Source organism: Anomaloglossus baeobatrachus, chromosome 6 (genome assembly GCF_048569485.1).
Source record: "Anomaloglossus baeobatrachus isolate aAnoBae1 chromosome 6, aAnoBae1.hap1, whole genome shotgun sequence".
In the NCBI taxonomy this organism is placed as follows: Eukaryota; Metazoa; Chordata; class Amphibia; order Anura; family Aromobatidae; genus Anomaloglossus; species Anomaloglossus baeobatrachus.
In genome coordinates this window covers 372,316,854-372,333,370 of record NC_134358.1, presented here as the reverse complement: position 1 = coordinate 372,333,370, position 16,517 = coordinate 372,316,854, and the positions used below count along the sequence as shown (strand labels likewise).

The following is a 16,517-nucleotide window of genomic DNA, read 5'->3' as shown; positions in this document are numbered from 1 at the left end:
AGTGTCGGGGTGTGTGCGGTGATGAAGATGAGGGCTGTAGTGTCGGGGTGTGTGCGGTGATGATGGGGGCGGTAGTGTCGGGGTGTGTGCGGTGATGATGAGGGCTGTAGTGTCGGGATGTGTGCGGTGATGATGTGGGCGTAGTGTCGGGATGTGTGTGGTGATGATGAGGGCGGTAGTGTCGGGGTGTGTGCGGTGATGAAGATGAGGGCTGTAGTGTCGGGATGTGTGTGGTGATGATGTGGGCGGTAGTGTCGGGGTATGTGCGGTGATGATGGGGGCGGTAGTGTCGGGGTGTGTGCGGTGATGATGAGGGCGGTAGTGTCGGGGTGTGTGCGGTGATGATGAGGGCTGTAGTGTCGGGATGTGTGCAGTGATGATGTGGGCGTAGTGTCGGGATGTGTGTGGTGATGATGAGGGCGGTAGTGTCGGGGTGTGTGCGGTGATGAAGATGAGGGCTGTAGTGTCGGGGTGTGTGCGGTGATGATGGGGGCGGTAGTGTCGGGATGTGTGCGGTGATGATGAGGGCTCTAGTGTCGGGATGTGTGCGGTGATGATGTGGACGTAGTGTCGGGATGTGTGCGGTGATGATGTGGGCGTAGTGTCGGGATGTGTGTGGTGATGATGAGGGCGGTAGTGTCGGGGTGTGTGCGGTGATGATGAGGGCTGTAGTGTCGGGGTATGTGCGGTGATGATGAGGGCAGTAGTGTCGGGATGTGTGCGGTGATGAAGATGAGGGCTGTAGTGTCGGGATGTGTGTGGTGATGATGTGGGCGGTAGTGTCGGGGTATGTGCGGTGATGATGGGGGCGGTAGTGTCGGGGTGTGTGCGGTGATGATGAGGGCGGTAGTGTCGGGGTGTGTGCGGTGATGATGAGGGCTGTAGTGTCGGGATGTGTGCGGTGATGATGTGGGCGTAGTGTCGGGATGTGTGTGGTGATGATGAGGGCGGTAGTGTCGGGGTGTGTGCGGTGATGATGAGGGCTGTAGTGTCGGGGTGTGTGCGGTGATGATGAGGGCGGTAGTGTCGGGGTGTGTGCGGTGATGATGAGGGCGGTAGTGTCGGGGTGTGTGCGGTCATGATGAGGGCGGTAGTGTCGGGGTGTGTGCGGTGATGAAGATGAGGGCTGTAGTGTCGGGATGTGTGTGGTGATGATGTGGGCGGTAGTGTCGGGGTGTGTGCGGTGATGATGGGGGCGGTAGTGTTGGGGTGTGTGCGGTGATGATGAGGGCGGTAGTGTCGGGGTGTGTGCGGTGATGATGAGGGCTGTAGTGTCGGGATGTGTGCGGGGATGATGTGGGCTTTAGTGTTGGGATGTGTGCGGTGAAGATGAGGGCTGTAGTGCCAGGATTTGTGTGGTGAAGATGAGGGCTGTAGTGTCGGGGTGTGTGCGGTGATGAAGATGAGGGCTGTAGTGTCGGGGTGTGTGCGGTGATGATGGGGGCGGTAGTGTCGGGGTGTGTGCGGTGATGATGAGGGCGGTAGTGTCGGGGTGTGTGCGGTGATGATGAGGGCTGTAGTGTCGGGGTGTGTGCGGTGATGATGAGGGCGGTAGTGTCGGGGTGTGTGCGGTGATGATGAGGGCGGTAGTGTCGGGGTGTGTGCGGTGATGATGAGGGCGGTAGTGTCGGGGTGTGTGCGGTGATGATGAGGGCGGTAGTGTCGGGGTGTGTGCGGTGATGATGAGGGCGGGTAGTGTCGGGGTGTGTGCGGTGATGAAGATGAGGGCTGTAGTGTCGGGATGTGTGTGGTGATGATGTGGGCGGTAGTGTCGGGGTGTGTGCGGTGATGATGAGGGCGGTAGTGTCGGGATGTGTGCGGTGATGATGGGGGCGGTAGTGTCGGGGTGTGTGCGGTGATGATGAGGGCGGTAGTGTCGGGATGTGTGCGGGGATGATGTGGGCTGTAGTGTTGGGATGTGTGCGGTGAAGATGAGGGCTGTAGTGCCGGGATGTGTGTGGTGAAGATGAGGGCGGTAGTGTCGGGGTGTGTGCGGTGATGATGTGGGCTGTAGTGTCGGGATGTGTGTGGTGAAGATGAGGGCGGTAGTGTCGGGATGTGTGTGGTGAAGATGAGGGCGGTAGTGTCGGGGTGTGTGCGGTGATGATGAGGGCTGTAGTGTCGGGGTGTGTGCGGTGATGATGAGGGCGGTAGTGTCGGGGTGTGTGCGGTGATGATGAGGGCTGTAGTGTCGGGGTGTGTGCGGTGATGATGAGGGCGGTAGTGTCGGGGTGTGTGCGGTGATGATGAGGGCGGTAGTGTCGGGGTGTGTGCGGTGATGATGAGGGCGGTAGTGTCGGGGTGTGTGCGGTGATGATGAGGGCGGTAGTGTCGGGGTGTGTGCGGTGATGATGAGGGCGGGTAGTGTCGGGGTGTGTGCGGTGATGAAGATGAGGGCTGTAGTGTCGGGATGTGTGTGGTGATGATGTGGGCGGTAGTGTCGGGGTGTGTGCGGTGATGATGAGGGCGGTAGTGTCGGGATGTGTGCGGTGATGATGGGGGCGGTAGTGTCGGGGTGTGTGCGGTGATGATGAGGGCGGTAGTGTCGGGATGTGTGCGGGGATGATGTGGGCTGTAGTGTTGGGATGTGTGCGGTGAAGATGAGGGCTGTAGTGCCGGGATGTGTGTGGTGAAGATGAGGGCGGTAGTGTCGGGGTGTGTGCGGTGATGATGTGGGCTGTAGTGTCGGGATGTGTGTGGTGAAGATGAGGGCGGTAGTGTCGGGGTGTGTGCGGGGATGATGTGGGCTGTAGTGTTGGGATGTGTGCGGTGAAGATGAGGGCTGTAGTGCCGGGATGTGTGTGGTGAAGATGAGGGCGGTAGTGTCGGGGTGTGTGCGGGGATGATGTGGGCTGTAGTGTTGGGATGTGTGCGGTGAAGATGAGGGCTGTAGTGCCGGGATGTGTGTGGTGAAGATGAGGGCGGTAGTGTCGGGATGTGTGCGGTGATGATGAGGGCGGTAGTGTCGGGGTGTGTGCGGTGATGATGTGGGCTGTAGTGTCGGGATGTGTGCGGGGATGATGTGGGCTGTAGTGTTGGGATGTGTGCGGTGAAGATGAGGGCTGTAGTGTCGGGATGTGTGTGGTGAAGATGAGGGCTGTAGTGCCGGGATGTGTGCGATGATGATTTTTTCGTATTAGTACGGCTGCAAGTTTCGGTGTAGGATTGTGCCGTACTAATATGAAAAAAAGTACAAGTTACAATTCTTTTGGGTTGCCTCTAGAACTATGGCCAACAATAAAACAACTGGTTCCTTGAAATACAAGTGTTGTAAGCTCATTAAAGGGAATCTGTCACTAGGTATTTGCCACATAATGTGCCTACTGCCAGGTTGTCCAGCATATTCATAAGCTCTGTATAAGGCTGCAGTCACACTAGCATATGGCATGTGAGGAAGCGCATCGGATGTCATATACTAATGACCCTCGGCTGATGCTCTGCTGCAAGTGTGAACAGAGTTTCATGCAGTTGTGATCCAATCTTGCAATTGCTCACTAACCCCATAGACTTGCACCCATAGACATTACTATTAGATCTGCAGTAGAGAAAACAGTGATTTTATCAAAATGACAGGAAACAACTCAGTAAGTGACACATCGCTGCAATCAGGGTCTCTGTACATTATGCTGCTCTCAGATGAGGTAGCAAAAACCTGGTGACAGGGTCCCTTTAAGGGCATGTTTACATGATGCAATTGAGATTCATTCTTAGACATGATTTTCTGAAAGTACAATAAAATCTCTGAACAACCGGCGCGCAATAGGAGGAACGACTTTATGAAAATGAACGACATGTCAACGAGCAAAGATAAGGTGAGTATTTTTGCTCGTTCACAGTCGTTTGGAGATGTCACACGGTACGATATTTCTGACGATGCGGGATGTTCTTCACTAACGACGTTACCCCAACGACATCTCGCCCGATATATCGTACCGTGTGACGCCGGCATTAGGCTATGTGCCCACGGGGAAAGTGTCCTGTGGATATATCCGTAGGACATTCTGCAGGAGCTCCCAGAAAACCGCAGCACAACTTTGTGTGTGTTAATGCTGCGGTTTTATTGTGGAATGTCCTGCGGATATGCTGCGGTCATTCTGCATTGAGGATACAGTACCATGGCTTCGGCACTGCATCCTCAATGCAGAACAAGTGCCGGAGTGATCGGGGCATTCATACTTACCTCCATCACGCAGCACTTCACTCTCCGGCCGTGTCTGTCTGCACTTTGCAGGAGAAGGTGGGCGGGCCTGAACCAGCTCCGGCTGTCACATGACCGGAGCTCGTACAGGCCCCGCCCACCTTCTCCTGCCCGCTCCTGGCTCCACCGCGCTCCTCTGCACCGGAGGAAGTGACTCTGGTGTCTTCAATCAAGGCAGGTAAGTGTGGGACCCTGCGGAAAAATCCGCAGTAATAATTGACATGCTGCAGATTTTTCCGCAGGGAAATCCGCACTCTTTCTGCTGCGGAAAAAAATGCAGCACGGGCACAGCAGTTCCAAAATGCCATAGAAATGGCTGGGGACTCTCTGTACTGCGGATTTTTGAGAAATCCGAGGAATTTCTGCGAAAAAATCGTGACAAGTTCCACAAATTTTCCACAGCGTGGATACATAGCCTAATATTCCACCATTCTGTGTGTGGCTCATTTCATTGCAAGAAATCCTGCTTAACATTGGCCAAACTTATAGCAGAAAAAGCTGTAGTGTTAAGAGGTAACTATCACTTTACCGAAATATATGCAGTCATGCTTGAAAGTGTTGGCTTCCTTGAAATTGTTCCAGAAAGTGAAGTATTTCTCTCAGAACACTTTTGCAATTTCACTTGTTTTGTTATTCACATGTTTATTTCCTTTGTGTGTATTGTGACAACCCCAAAAAAACTGAGAAAAAAAGGAAACTAGACATAATTTCACACAACATTGTTGGCATCCTTAACTTAAAGGGAACCTGTCAGCAGAAATGTCCCCTAAAACCTAACAGATTCCCCCTCTGCAGCTCCTGGGCTGCATTCTATAAAGGTCCCTGTTATGATTGTGCCCACTTTCTGACCGAAAAAAAGTGTTTATAAAGTTGTACCTTTTTGGCTTCTGATTCTGTAAATCCGTCACGGGGGCGGGCTGCCTGATGGCCGTTATTCTGCCCCCTGGTCCTGTATGCCGCCCCCATCGCTGATTTCAATACTTCTGGACGCCGCCCACTGCTCCAGCCATCCCCGCGCATGCCCAGTGCCCATCTCTCGGGGATGAGCACTGTGCCCAGCGTCACCGCTGGTGACGTGCACGCAGGGTTAAGATTATGGGCGGTGCTGTGATGTTTATTCCTAAGCAACCGCCTATAATCGCGGGACCGCGCTTTTCCCCTCGGCCTGCTTCTTTCTGCGCAAGCGCGCTGCTGCTGACCTCACTTCGCCTCCTTCCCATCTTGCCCCGAGGCAGGAAATAGATGGGAAGAGCGCGGAGCAGTGACTACACCGAAAGCGCGGTCCCGCGATTATGGGCGGTTGCTTAGGAATAAACATCACAGCACCGCCCATAATCTTAACCCTGCGTGCACGTGACGCTGGGCACAGTGCTCATCCCCGAGAGATGGGCACTGGGCATGCGCGGGGATGGCTGGAGCAGTGGGCGGCGTCCAGAAGTATTGAAATCAGCGATGGGGGTGGCATACAGGACCAGGGGGCAGAATAACGGCCATCAGGCAGCCCGCCCCCGTGACGGATTTACAGAATCCGAAGCCAAAAAGGTACAACTTTATAAACACTTTTTTTCGGTCAGAAAGTGGGCACAATCATAACAGGGACCTTTATAGAATGCAGCCCAGGAGCTGCAGAGGGGGAATCTGTTAGGTTTTAGGGGACATTTCTGCTGACAGGTTCCCTTTAATATTTGGTTGCACACCCTTTGGAATAAATAACTGCAATAAGTCACTTCCTATAACCATCATCAAGCTTCTTACACCTCTCAACTAAAATTTTGGACCACTCTTTTGCAAACTGCTCCAGGTCTCTCTTATTTGAAAGGTGACTTCTCCCAACAGCAATTTTAAGATTTCTGCACAAGTGTTCAATGGGATTTAGATGCGGACTCATTATTGCCACTTCAGAACTCTTCAGTTTCCATCAATTTCTGGGTCTTCTTGAAGTATGTTTGTGGTCAATGTTCTGCTGGAAGACCCATGACCTAGGGCACAAACCCAGCTTTCTGACACTGGGCCCTACATTGCAATCCAAAGTCCTTTGATAATTTTAAGTTTTCATGATGCCTTGCACAAAGTCAATGCACCCAGAGGCAGCAAAACGTCTTTGAACCTCCATCATATTTGACTGTTCTTTTCTTTGTAGGTCTCATTCTGTTTTCAGTAAACAGTAAAATGATGTGCTTTACCAAAAAGGTCTATCGTGGTCTCATCTGTCCACAAAATGCTTTCACAGAAGGATTTTGGCTTAAGTACATTTTAGCTTCTTTATATCTTTGTCACCAGTGGGTTACTCCTTCGTCTCCTGCCATGGTTTTTCATTCCATTCAAATGTCTATAAATATTTTGCACTGACGCTGATGCACCCTGAGCCTGCAGGACAGCTTGAATTTCTTTATTTCTTTGAAAAATGATTGGGGCTGCTTATCCACGATCTGGACTATCCTGTGTTGCAACCTTTCATCACTTTTTCCCTGCTGTCCACATCCAAGGAGATTAGCTACAGTGGGTTGTAAACTACCATGGACAAAGGAACATTAAAATCTCTGGAGATGACCTGGTAACCTTGAGATTGTTCATATTTTTCAACAATTTTGGTTCTTAAGGCCTTAGACAGTTCTCTTTTACTTTTAATGTTCTCCATGCTTTGTGTGGCACAGAGACACACAATGCGCAGATTGAATTAACTTCTCCCCTTTTAATCTGGTTTCAGGTGTGATTTTTATATTGCCCACACTTGTTACTTGCTACACATGAGTTTGCACGAACATCACATGTTTGAAACAAATTTGTTTTACCCACCTTGGAAAGATGCCAACAATTGTGTTCAGACCATTTTTGGGGTTTTGTGTGAAATTATGTCCAATTTGCTTTTATTTCTCTTTTTTGTGTTCTTCCAATACACAAAACGTAAATAAACACGTGTATAGCAAAACATGTGTAATTGCAAAAATTTTATAGGAGAAATAATTATCTAGAACAATTTTAAGGGTGCCAACACTTTCAATCATTAGTGCATATAGTACTAGTCAAAGTTTGGACACCCTTTTTCATTCAATGATTTTTCTTGTGAGTATTGGAAAGTTAACATTGTAGGTTCAGACTGAAGGCATCAAAATCTATAATGTAGGTATGTATGTTTGTATGTATATAGATATACTTCTGAAATAAAAAATTATAACATTTGTTTCATGTGACTTTTCGATATATAACAGTACTGTTTGTGATTATTATATGATTTCTAACCTGCATTTTTAGCAGTTTTTCTGGGTGTCTCTCCACCTCTGTGTCTAGCTCCTGCATCCCACCCCTCTATAGACTTTGATAAGCATTGAACTGTAAACTTTAATCTGATCCCTCAGTGAGTTAATAATTTGCTGACACTAAATTCATAGTTTCATAGTTTTTAAGGTTGAAGGTAGACCACTGCAATATTTAGCAGAGGGTTACATAGTCTCACTCCTCTAAAGGCCGCTTTACACACAGCGACATCGCTAACGAGATATGGCTGGGGTCACGGAATTCGTGACACACATCCGGCCTCGTTAGCGATGTCGTTGCATGTGACGCATATGAGCGACCGCTAACGATCAGAAATACCTAATCGTTGATCGTTGACACGTCGTTCATTTTCAAAATATCATTGCTCTTTCAGGACGTAGGTTGTTTGTCGTTCCTGAGGCAGCACACATCGCTATGTGTGACACGAGGGCAACGACGAACAACAGTGTTCCTGTGTCCTCCGGCAACGAGGTGGGAGTGACGTTAATGCGGCTGCTCTCCGCCCCTCCGCTTCTATTGGTGGCCCGCTGAGTGACGTCGCTGTGATGCCGAACGAACCGCCCCCTTAAAAAAGAGGTTGCTCAGCGGCCACAGCGACGTCGTTAGGAAGGTAAGTATGTTTGACGCGTATCGGCGATATTGTTCGCCACAGGCAGCGTTTTGCCCATGACGCACAAACGACGGGGGCGGGTGCTTTCGCTAGCGACATCGCTAGCGATGTCGCAGCGTGTAAAGCGGCCTTTACAGTAAAGAATCTGTGTCGGTGATTCTGATTAAGCCTTCTTTCATCTAGATGTAGTGGATGACCCCTTGTCACCTTTGCAGGCCTGGGTGTAAAAATATTAGAAAGGTCTCCGTACTGATATATATATTTTCATATATTAGGAAAGAGGTTCTTGATAAGTGGAGAAAGTGGATTTTTTCTTTAATATGATATCTTTCAAAGTGTCTTATCTTTGCTTGCACTACATACTATTTACTTGATTTACACCGTGTGCAGAATTATTAGGCAAGTTGCATTTTAGGGGATTTTTTTTTATTATTGATCAACAACTATGTTCTCAATCAACCCAAAAGACTCATAAATATCAAAGCTTAATATTTTTGGAAGTTGGAGTGGTTTTTTTTTTTAGATTTGGCTATCTAAGGAGGATATCTGTTTGTGCAGGTAACTATTACTGTGCAGAATTATTAGGCAACTTAAAAAAAAAACTAATATATTCCCATCTCACTTGTTTATTTTCACCAGGTAAACCAATATAACTGCACAAAATTTGGAAATAAACATTTCTGATATGCAAAAACAAAACCCCAAAAAATTAGTGACCAATATAGCCACCTTTCTTTATGATGGCACTCAACAGCCTACCATCCATAGATTCTGTCACTTGCTTGATCTGTTTACGATCAACATTGCGTGCAGCAGCCACCACAGCCTCCCAGATACTGTTCCAAGAGGTGTACTATTTTCCCCTGTAGATCTCACATTTTATGACGGACCACAGGTTCTCTATGGGGTTCAGATCAGGGGATCAAGGGGGCCCATGTCATTATCTTTTCATCTTTTAGACCTTTACTGGCCAGCCACGCTGTGGAGTAGTTGGATGCATGTGATAGAGCATTGTCCTGCATGAAAATCATGTTTTTCTTGAACGATACCGACTTCTTCATGTACCACTGCTTGAAGAAGTTGTCTTCCAGAAACTGGCAGTAGGTCTGGGAGATGAGCTTCACTCCATCCTCAACCCGAAAAGGTCCCACAAGTTCATCTTTGATGATACCAGCCCATACCAGTACCCTACCTCCACCTTGCTGGCGTCTGAGTCGGAGTGGAGCTCTCTGCCCTTTATTGATCCAGCCTCTGGCCCATCCATCTGGCCCATCAAGAGTCACTCTCATTTCATCAGTCCATAAAACCTTTGAAAAATCAGTCTTAAGATATTTCTTGGCCCAGTCTTGACATTTTATCTTATGTTCCTTGTTCAAAGGTGGTCGTTTTTCAGCCTTCCTTACCTTGGCCATGTCCCGGAGTATGGCACATATTGTGCTTTTTGATACTCCAGTAACGTTGCAGCTCTGAAATATGGCCAAACTGGTGGCAAATGGCATCTTGACAGTCACGCTTGCTTTTCCTCAATTCATTGGCAGTTATTTTGCGCCTTTTTTGCCCAACACGCTTCTTGCGACCCTGTTGTCTATTTTCCATAAAACGCTTGATTGTTCGGTGATCACGCTTCAAAAGTTTGGCAATTTCAAAACTGCTGCATCCCTCTTCAAGACATCTCACAATTTTGGACTTTTCAGAGCCTGGCAAATCTCTCTTCTGAGCCATTTTGCCAAAGGAAAGGAAGTTCCCTAATAATTAAGCACACCTTATATAGGGTGTTGATGTCATTACACTACACCCCTCCTCATTACAGAGATACACATCACTGGATTTACAGAATTGGTAGTTGGCTCTCAAGCCTATACAGCTTGGAGTAGGACAACATGTATAATAAGTATCATGTAATCAAAATACTCATTTGCCTAATAATTCTGCACACAGTGTATAAAAAGAGCAAAAATCCTAATGTAGAGCATGGTGCAGGTTACTCTGTATAATGCACCGCCACTCACACCCGGTCCTAAGTATGATACAGTAAATTAATTTTGCCTGGACAGTTCCATGAAAAGTATAGATGTTTAAAATGACGACTTGGTTAGTGATTCAGTAATATTAATAATATTTTCCCCCTTTAGATTAGTGCTAGGAATAAGTCACATTTGATTAGTAAAGGCTGTAAATTCTAATGTGCAGCTGAGTAATAGTATTTTTAGGTCGGCACATAATTTTGCAGTTGTGAGCGCTGACATGGAAAGTTTCATATCTGCTCTTGGTACAGGCTGATAAACTGCTGGATTGAAATAGACCACCATGTTCAGGATAGAGACAAGCACCAGCATATTGTCACCATCGTCCTGGTGTCTAAGGTCTTAGTATTCAGTATGAATCTCCGTTGTTCTGGTTTATGGGTTATGGCATAAATGTTCTGGAAAAATCATGTTGCTCGTCACTGGTCTAAAATTTCAGAAGTTACAGTGTCTGACATCTAAATACTGCTTGTGTGTTTTTGCAAAATAAAAAATTTCCTTGTTGGAAGATTGTCCTTTTTCTGTATGTGGCTATACAACCTCGAACAAGACGCAAGAATAGGAAGCCATATTTGTACCAGTAACATGACAGAATAGATACAGAACCCTGCAGGTCTAAAGGGATATAAGGGGGTGACCCATTAATGTGCAGGAATCGTCAGAAATCTCATTCACTGAATCATGCAATAAAACAGAATCCTTTTTCTATGTATAAGCGCCACAGCACCATGAGGCAGCCGGCACAGAGACTGACATGGCTTCTGCAGACTATAGAGCGATTTGCAGCTTTTATGACACCGAGCAGTGTCCGACAGACCCATTTTACCAGAAAGTAAAAATGGCCCTCCATTTCTTATTTTTTTTTTTTGGAGGGGGGATTCCCCCCCCCAGATTTGCTTCAGAGGCTCCGAATGGTGCACTGGGACAGGGTCTGCAGTTACCCAGAAATCCAGGACTATAGATTAGCGCATATTGCTGTAAGATCTTCTTTTATTATCACAAAGGAATATGATGATAGTACCCCATTAAGAATGAAGTCCGTTAAGGAGTGTTAAGTTACTTAGCAGCAGAGCGTCTGGAATCTGTGGAATGTGACTGCTTAATTGCGAATGTTCCTGCTTGGAGTGGCCTCTAAGTATGTGCATGTACGTCTAGTGATGGGGGAGAAGAGCGATTGGAATTATACTAAATGCTCATGCTTAACGAGCTATCCCCTTCAGATCTATGTATATTTCCACTCTCCTGTTACCATTGGGATGACACAGCAGAAAACATGGTGGGCTTAAGGGGGTCATGCACATCAGATAGTTGTAAGTTGAATGCTCGTTTGACAGAAAGCTGTCATATCCGACATCTCAATATAAATGTACACTTGATTAGCACAGCGTACGTGTTTCTGTATGAGAAGGGGCACAGCCGCGTCCAGGCACCTTGGATGTCAGATTATCTACAGAATACAAATACAAAAAACCCCATCTTTCCCTCCCGCAACATCATGTTGGGAAGAAGCCCCCATACACACATCAGATGGTCAACTGGTTCGCCTGACTATGCTAATATGTGGAGCCTTACATGATTATTATTAACCTATTAATGGCCATTATAACATAGGCAGGTGCTGACACACCTACTGGGTCATTCCATGTCAAGTGGACCAGTGGTCCCCACTCGACCTCCGATTTTGCTGAAAATTTATAAGGATGTACATGTATGTTTGAAAAGAGGTTCTGTAAATTTTTAGGGCCAGATCTCAAATACATTGGGCACTGTTGACCTTTCACTGGAGGTTCCACCAAGCCTGCGGCTTCAGCTAAGAGGATTTTGCAAACTTTGGCACATAGCCATTAGAGTTCTATACTGGCTATGATGCTGAAATTTGGCATGCTAGCGCAACTTTTGCTGCTAAACACGATAAAATTATTACCGGCTATGACAAAACAATATTTCGGCCGCAATTTTGTGTCAAAGTAGCTTGTAAAATGCCTCGCATAAATTTTTTGCCTAACTTTGCCCATATGTAACTCAAGACCAAAAACCATTAGTAACTGGTGCTTTACCCTGTACACCAAACATCTACATGACTTTGCATTGCTGCAATATCATGGTCAAAGCATATGTATTTGTGGAAATATTCACACCCACATATGATGACAAACTTAAAAAATCAGAATTTTACCTATTTTTAGGTCAAATTTGTCAAAAAGGGTACCCCTAAAAAATATTAATTCTGATCTCATTAGAAAGAGCACATTTTTCTCTACAAGGATCATTGTTTTTTTTTTTTTTTGGAGTCTCTTAGTTTAAGAAAAAAAAAATGCCACTGAACATGGTGTTATTTATGCACGTAATGCATTGATTTTGTGTTTGATTTTCAGATTCTTATCACATGTTACAGAGTTTTTATTGTTGCTAGCAATGTCTATTATAATCAAAAACCTATAAACTTTTTTATTTATGAAAAGTTATTGACTAATAATAACAACTAATAATAACTAATCAGTGATTGCTCACAACATGACACAGGTGCAGTCCACACTTTCTTAACATTAATTGTGGAGTATCTCAAGACTCTCATCTATGAGATTCGTCATATCCACTACTTCAGCGATGGATCTGTAGCTCAGTACAAAAATTTCAAACATTTTCTCAACTTGTGCCACCACAATGCTGATTTCAATATCCGTGCTGAATGGAATTTTTTTGGTACCAGTCATGGAAAGTCGCCCTGTGATGGGATTGGAGGGACAGCAAAGAGGTTGGCAGCTCGTGCCAGTCTTCAACGCCCAACTGAAAACCAAATACTGACCCAGGTGGATTTATTCAACTTTTGCAATGAGCAACTGCATGGAATCAAGTTTTTTTGTTTTTTTTTGTTCCAAAAGAAAAAATTGACGAAATAGGGGTAGTTCAAGAGGAAAGGTTCAAAGATGGACATACAATTGCTGGAACAAGAGAAAATCACCAGTTTGTGCCAATTGATGACAAAAAGATTCGCATTTCAAGGGTGTCAAATGACCCATCATCTTTCATTGCCCATGTAGATAGATCTGTCAGATCAGAAATGCCTTTTGTGCCAATTGCAAACCTCCAGCCAGGGCAGTACATTGCCTGCATTTACGATAGGAACTGGTGGATTGGAAATATTTCTGAAATTTGTCGCCGACCATGTTGCATTAATAAATTTTATGCATCTTCATGGACCAGCTAGTTTCTTTCACTGGCCTGTGAGAAATGATACATGCTGGATTCCCGAGCAGTCAATCATTGCAATAATTCCAGCACCAGCTGCAACAGCAATGGGCCGACAATACAGCTTCTCTGAACCCATTATGTTGCAAATTCAGCAACAATTCCAGACCACTTAGACTGAACATTATGGCTTGGGAACCAACAAAAGATACCCAATATTAGGCTTGGGATCCTAGGCAAAGACACCCACCCTCAGGCTTCGGAACCTGCGATAAAGAGACCGTCCACGGCTGGCCTTGCACGGCTATCGGCCATGGCTCCTAGGCGATGAGGCTGCCAATTCTCGAAAGACCGCAGTATTAGAATTCTTAATAGGATTATAATACTAATTCTTAGGGAATTGGTTGTGGTATAACCACCATGGACCAACGCAAGGGTTTGAATAGTGCAGTTACCATTCATTGCGTATTAATAAATATGTTCAGTGGCATTTTTCTTTTCTTAAACTGAGAGTCTCCAAAAAAAAAACCAATGATCCTTGTAGAGAAAAATGTGCTCTTTCTAATGATATCAGAATTAATATATTTTAGGGGTACCCATTTTGAGAAATTTGACCTAAAAATAGGTAAAATTCGGTTGTTTATAGTTTGTCATCATATGTGGGTGTGAATATTTCCACAAATACATATGCTTTGACCGTGATATTGCAGCAATGCAAAGTCATGTAGATGTTTGGTGTACAGGGCAAAGCACCAGTTACAATTGGTTTTTGGTCTTGAGTTATATATGGGCAAAGTTAGGCATAAATTTTATGCGAGGCGTTTTACAAGCTAGTTTGACACAAAATTGCGACCGAAATATTTTGTCATAGCCGGTAATAATTTTATCGTGTTTAGCAGCAAAAGTTGCGCTAGTATGCCAAATTTCAGCATCATAGCCAGTATAGAACTCTAATGGCTATGTGCCAAAGTTTGCAAAATCCTCTTAGCTGAAGCCGCAGGCTTGGTGGGACCTCCAGTGAAAGGTCAACAGTGCCCAATGTATTTGAGATCTGGCCCTAAAAATTTACAGAATCTCTTTTCAAACATACATGTACATCCTTATAAATTTTCAACAAAATCGGAGAAGGTAGAGTGGGGACGATTTTTAAAACTGGTCCACTTGATGTGGAATGCCCCCTCTTCTGATCACCTGTCTAACCAGACTGCAGTGCTTGTGCAAGCCGTAGCCACTCCATTGATTACATTTTACTGACCACTTATTTGCAGGGGTGCAGAATATTGCACTTTTTTCCCTCTGAGGAGAATGGGGGGAAAAAGTACAATACTCTTGATAGGAGACTTGTCACCAAGTGAAAAGGGGGCAGCTTTGGTTTTCTTATATTTCTGCTTTTCCTCTGACTAATACATTTTTACCTCCCTAAATCTGCCATACGGTTCCTGATATTTGGTGCTTATTCGTATGGTCTTCTAAGGGGCATGGCTCACAGGATTCTCTGCGGTGTGTCTTTAGTCTGCTCTGTAAAGAATAAACCCTATGAGCCATGCCCCCTTGTAAAAACCCCCAAAATTAGCACCAAATAAAAAGGTCTATATTTAAAAAATTACAAAATTAGAGTAAAAACGACCCACTTTTGACTTGCTGAAGATCATCTTTAAATCTTGTCCTGTGAAACCTCTCCAAAAGACAGCTACCCCTATTCTAGGTTTTTGTATGCTGGATATTCAATTCATTTATTGTATTTGCTAACATTTTCTGGTCATCTTCTTTGGGAAGACCGCCCTTCCAGAAAACCATTTTTCACTGCAATTTGACATGATTGTCTCAAAAAAGTTCCAGTATTTTGTGTTAATGTGTATATTTTATTGTACGTGGATTCCCCATCTATGAGAATCTTTATGCTTCCTTTAGGCATGAATTACAGTGAAGGCATGAATTACAGTGAAGGCCTGAAGCAGAGGGTCCTCCCTCCTGAGAGCTCCATTGAAGCAAACTCTGTGTTCTTCATGACTGAATTAGAAAGGGCATCAGTACAACGCACTGCATCTCCTGCCACCAGAGAAGAAAGGTGGGCTTTTATACATCATGTGCTACAAATGTTATGAGCTCCTCTTGCCATTACTTAGCTTTTGGTAGGGTCCAGCCCAGTTTGTTCAAGTGGCTGAAGGCTGTCCACTTAGCACAATAGAAATTGCTGATAGCCGAAAACTTGACTTTTTGATAGTGGGATTCTCCTGCATACACATCTAGATCATCATCAGACACCTGAATCTGCTGCATTCACTTACTGGCTACATGTATGGTGCTTGTAAATTAGCTACATGGTTTTAGAATTTCAGTTTTATGATTTTCAGTCATTCTTTTTTCTTTTAACAGCATTTCAGGAGTTGACAATCTATGGATGGAAAATACACCAAAGTCTGTACTCTCCTACCAGTCTTCATTGAAGAGCAGAAATAGGTCATTACTTAGTGACTTGCATTCATCAGAGTTTCTGAGCTCAGAGAGATCGGTTCTAACCCAGGACTCTTCCCCTAGCCATCAGTTTCTCACAATAAGTGCTCCAGATTCAGGACATATTGATCCACAAGAGCACTCTGCTAGCAGAAATGCCCCGGCTTACCTGAACTTTGACAGCCATGTTATTGTCGGCAATAATCCTCAGTTGGATGAAAAACAGTTATTGTTTCTCTCAAGTACAAATGGTTCTCCTAAAACCATAAGAACAGCACTCTCATTGGATAGTCACAGCTCCCCAAGCCAAGGAAGTCCAGTCTTACAACATGTAGTAAAAAGTCTCCATTCACAGCCACCTCTTCCTGAGAAAAAGAGAATTTCTGAAGGGGAACGTTCGTTTGGCTCAGTCTCTCCTTCTTCCAGTGGCTTTTCAAGTCCACATAGTGGCAGCACAATCAGCATTCCATTTCCCAATGTGCTCCCTGACTTCTCTAAGGTTTTGAGTGAATCTACAATACAAGGTAATGTCTCTTTAGCTACCATATAATATTCTTAGCTGTTTACCAAACTGCAAAATATGAGTATACAAGCGTATACATTATGTTTATTTAACAATATGCTGTACTATTCTTAAAGGAACCTGTCACCAGTTTGTTCACTATGAAACCAAAAGTGTCACCTTCTGGAGCTCCTGGGCTGCATGCTATGAAGGTGTACCTTGTGCCCTGACTCCCCTTGCAGACCCTGAATATAACTTTATAAA

General features: G+C 45.2%; 1 protein-coding gene across 3 annotated transcripts in view; it reads left to right on the top strand.

The window, feature by feature from the left end:
* Nucleotides 1-16,517, top strand: part of TNS3 (tensin 3) — a 528,788-nt gene that overhangs the window by 479,075 nt on the left and 33,196 nt on the right. For all 3 annotated transcript variants that reach the window (XM_075315024.1, XM_075315026.1, XM_075315025.1), the window contains 2 exons: nucleotides 15,209-15,365; nucleotides 15,674-16,275. In XM_075315024.1, coding sequence (XP_075171139.1) covers nucleotides 15,209-15,365; nucleotides 15,674-16,275 — 759 coding nt within the window. The remainder of the gene's footprint in view (nucleotides 1-15,208; nucleotides 15,366-15,673; nucleotides 16,276-16,517) is intronic.